The sequence below is a fragment of the Amia ocellicauda genome, chromosome 3 (assembly GCF_036373705.1).
Source record: "Amia ocellicauda isolate fAmiCal2 chromosome 3, fAmiCal2.hap1, whole genome shotgun sequence".
In the NCBI taxonomy this organism is placed as follows: domain Eukaryota; kingdom Metazoa; phylum Chordata; class Actinopteri; order Amiiformes; family Amiidae; genus Amia; species Amia ocellicauda.
In genome coordinates this window covers 46,256,185-46,259,627 of record NC_089852.1, presented here as the reverse complement: position 1 = coordinate 46,259,627, position 3,443 = coordinate 46,256,185, and the positions used below count along the sequence as shown (strand labels likewise).

General features: G+C 37.4%; 1 protein-coding gene across 1 annotated transcript; it reads right to left on the bottom strand.

Annotated features, from left to right (window-relative positions):
* Positions 1-1,920: 1,920 nt before the first annotated feature.
* Positions 1,921-2,898, bottom strand: LOC136747223 (olfactory receptor 1E16-like). Its single transcript, XM_066700173.1, has one exon. It carries the CDS (start codon positions 2,896-2,898, stop codon positions 1,921-1,923), a length of 978 nt encoding a protein of 325 aa, XP_066556270.1.
* Positions 2,899-3,443: the final 545 nt, after the last annotated feature.

Here is a 3,443-nt window from a genome sequence, read left to right as displayed (position 1 = left end):
TCATGTTTATATACACAGCATTTCCAAAACGAGCTCTCTTCAATCTCCGTTTCAAATCCATGTTTATTTGCGGGGTAATCACTGTATCCACTTAATCTGACTACAGTTGTAAGAAAACACCTGCAATGCTGTACAATGTACGGGTATGTGCAGTGTATTTAGGAACATAGAGTAATTCAAATTTTAATAACCATATCGGTCAAATTGACTGGCTCGACGCTTCTAGGACTGGTTTTGTTTGTTTGGGGTGCCAGGGTGACAACATTTGAGAGTGCCATCATTCAGCAGCTCTGTAAAATCTATGGGATACAGTAGAGCCGCACTACCCCTTACCACACACAAGGTAATGTAAAATGTACACTTTGCACTTATGTTGTAAGTCGCCCTGGATAAGGGCGTCTGCCAAGAAATAATAATAATAATAATAATAATAATAATAATAATAATAAATGTGAGAGGTTTAAGTGCACTTGACATGATCTAATGCACATTTTAACCCCACAGGAGAAGAGACACTTGCCGGATTATCTTTCTCAACTCCTTTTTGCCTACAATACTACTGAATATCAGTCTTCCAGTAAGAGTCCTTAGTATTTTATGTTTGGTTGGGAACCCCAGTTACCAGTAGATTTTCTTCTGGGCTTTCCCCCTGCAGAACTCATGGACGGCAGTCCAGAGAAATTGATTCAGGAACACCAAGAGGATTCCGCACTGCATATGAACAGGTTGTGTGAAGATCATGGGACAGTATACTATTGAGCCAGTGAATCAGGAGGGTCCCTTGTGACATGTTGTCCTGTTTGTTATTTCAGATCCACCTGATATTTGTTGTGCCCAATCTACCCTATGGATATGGAGGGACAAGAAGTTCCAGAGCCTTTACAATGCAGTACTAAGATTACAGCATTCTAACTTTCCCTTATCTCATATTAGACTCTAGGTAATTTGTCCCCTTCTCCCAGACTCCCATGATAAAGTTTCTACAGTATTTTAATCTAATCATGTTTGCAGTAATATGTCAAATCCTCAGTCTCGTATATATATTTGATTTTAGAACAATGGGGACATAAAACACGAGAAGAAGCACATGTTAAAGTTCAACCAATGAATGAACTGGTTAAGGTTTGTACTTTCTTTCTTAAATGCACCACACACATACAACACATACACATATTTATAGGGACACAAGCCTTTTAACACTTCACTGCCCTTCAATTGTGTGTTATATTCTTGAGGATAATAAGTCGTCTGAGAGTGAATATCTAAAGCTGACTAGTTAAAATAACCTTCAAACTTTTTAATTCACCTGAGAACAACCCTGCAGTAACCTCTGTATTCATGACATACATGAGACTGGTGGGTTTCAACCACAATAACTATTCATGGCCTTGTTGATCAAAAGAAGAATAAATAATATGAGAGGACTCTTCCTTTTAAAATACATAAATATAAATATAAAATAAATATACATTCTAATTAGCAACATGTACACCCAATTGCCCTGTTAACAATTTGCAACAGCTTCTATTCTTTTGATGTGAATCTATCAGACCAGCACGGCTGAGAACCCAAACCTTGATATATTCTCTTTAATTAAGCATTTTCCCAAGTTTAAATCAATTAATAAATACACATTTATTTAATGATGTACAACATTACCATTTAGATGAGCAATTTACAGGAAAACCAAAATGCAAAGACTCCTTATTTGTTGTCCATAAATTATCCAGAGTCTCAGACAATGCATTATGAAAAAAGAAAAAATACTATATCGAATAGTACCTTTCATTCCTTATAACTGATACTTTTATATTGAGTAATGTTTTTGGTAACATGAGAAGTGTTTTCTTTTTATTTATGCTTAAAAAATTTAGTCAGCTTTTAAACACCATTTTGTTTAATCAGACATTGTCTTATGGTTTAGCTGCAAACAGCAGTGATGTTGGCTCTCTGGATGTGAATCTGTCTGCCTCTGAACCTTCTGACCAAACTCTGTTTGATTTCTTTGGTCCTGAAGAAGTAGATCACAGGGTTGAACACGGGAGGAATCAGACTATAGAACAAGATCATAAGGATGCGGAAATCAGTGGTGATGGGAAAGTTTGCAATGTTTGCGATGTAAACAAAGCATCGGGGACCATAGTACAGTGTTATGATGCAAAACTGTGCACTGCAAGTGGAAAAGGCTTTGTGGCGTCCTTGGGAGCTTGCAATCCTTAACACTGACAGAATGATCTGTATGTAAGAATAGATGATAAAACAGAGAGGTACCAGTAACACTGACATACCTAATGTGAACCCCACTAAACTGTATACCTTAATGTCAGCACATGCTAACCTTGTTATAGAAATTGTGTCACAGTAACATTGAATAATAGTGTTAGGGCCACAGTAAGGCAAAGCATAGGCCTGCAGGGTAGTAACAGTGGGGACGATCCAGGACACAAGCCAAGCGATCCCACTTAACAGAAAGATCGTGGTGTTTTTGATCAGCACAGGGTACCTGAGAGGATAACATATTGCCACATAGCGATCTAACGCCATTATCATCATTATGAATGAGTTCAGTGTTCCAAAATAGTGCACTAGAAACATCTGCAGGAAGCAACCAGAGAAAGAAATGCTTGATGCCTGAAACCAATACTTGCTGATGATCTTTGGCAAAGTGACGGTGCTGAAGCAGATGTCGGACAATGCAAGGTTTAAGATGATGAAGTACATGGGTTTGTGGAGATGCTCTTCGATCAGCAGCAACGTGGTTGTGAGCAGGTTGCCCAGCAGAGTGCTCACATACACCAGAAACAAAGTCATGGATGCCATCCAGTAATATTGAGGCTGAAGTCCAGGGAAGCCCATGATAATGAACTCCTTCACAGTGGTTTGGTTTCCTTCTGACATGAAGCAATGTCCTGATTGGAATTAAAAACAATCAGAAAAGATACATTATTTATTTATTATATTATTTTATTTATTAATAAGTTGTTGCTCTTTGGCTACCAGTTAAGAGACTCAGCATTCTGGGAGGATTTAAATGTTTTATATAATGATGAAACTCCTCCATGATTTTCCACATTGTTTTAAGTCATTCCCCATGAAAGCCTGAACATACACCAGCAATACAATGTTTCCATAAGTAACTTATTGCCAACTCAAATAGCTTGATCAGTGCTCTAACTACAGAGGCCCAGTTAACATTTTCTTGGACCTGCTTTCATGTGCCAATGTTATTGCAATCATTGAAATTATGTATTTACATGGTTCAATATATATAGAAGTTTCCTTTCATTAGAATACATCTGTGCCTCCCATCATTTTGATTTGATTCATATTATATATTAAAAAGACAAAGCCGTTATACAGAAGCATATAAAAGATGAAGAAACAGATTATGCTTCCTCAGTCTGTAGAAGTCCTGCTCTTACCTTAATTATAGTATGGAAGGA

What these genes read in the sequence shown, in the direction of transcription:
- LOC136747223 (XM_066700173.1), bottom strand. Translation starts at nt 2,898, where the DNA reads ATGTCAGAAGGAAACCAAACCACTGTGAAGGAGTTCATTATCATGGGC.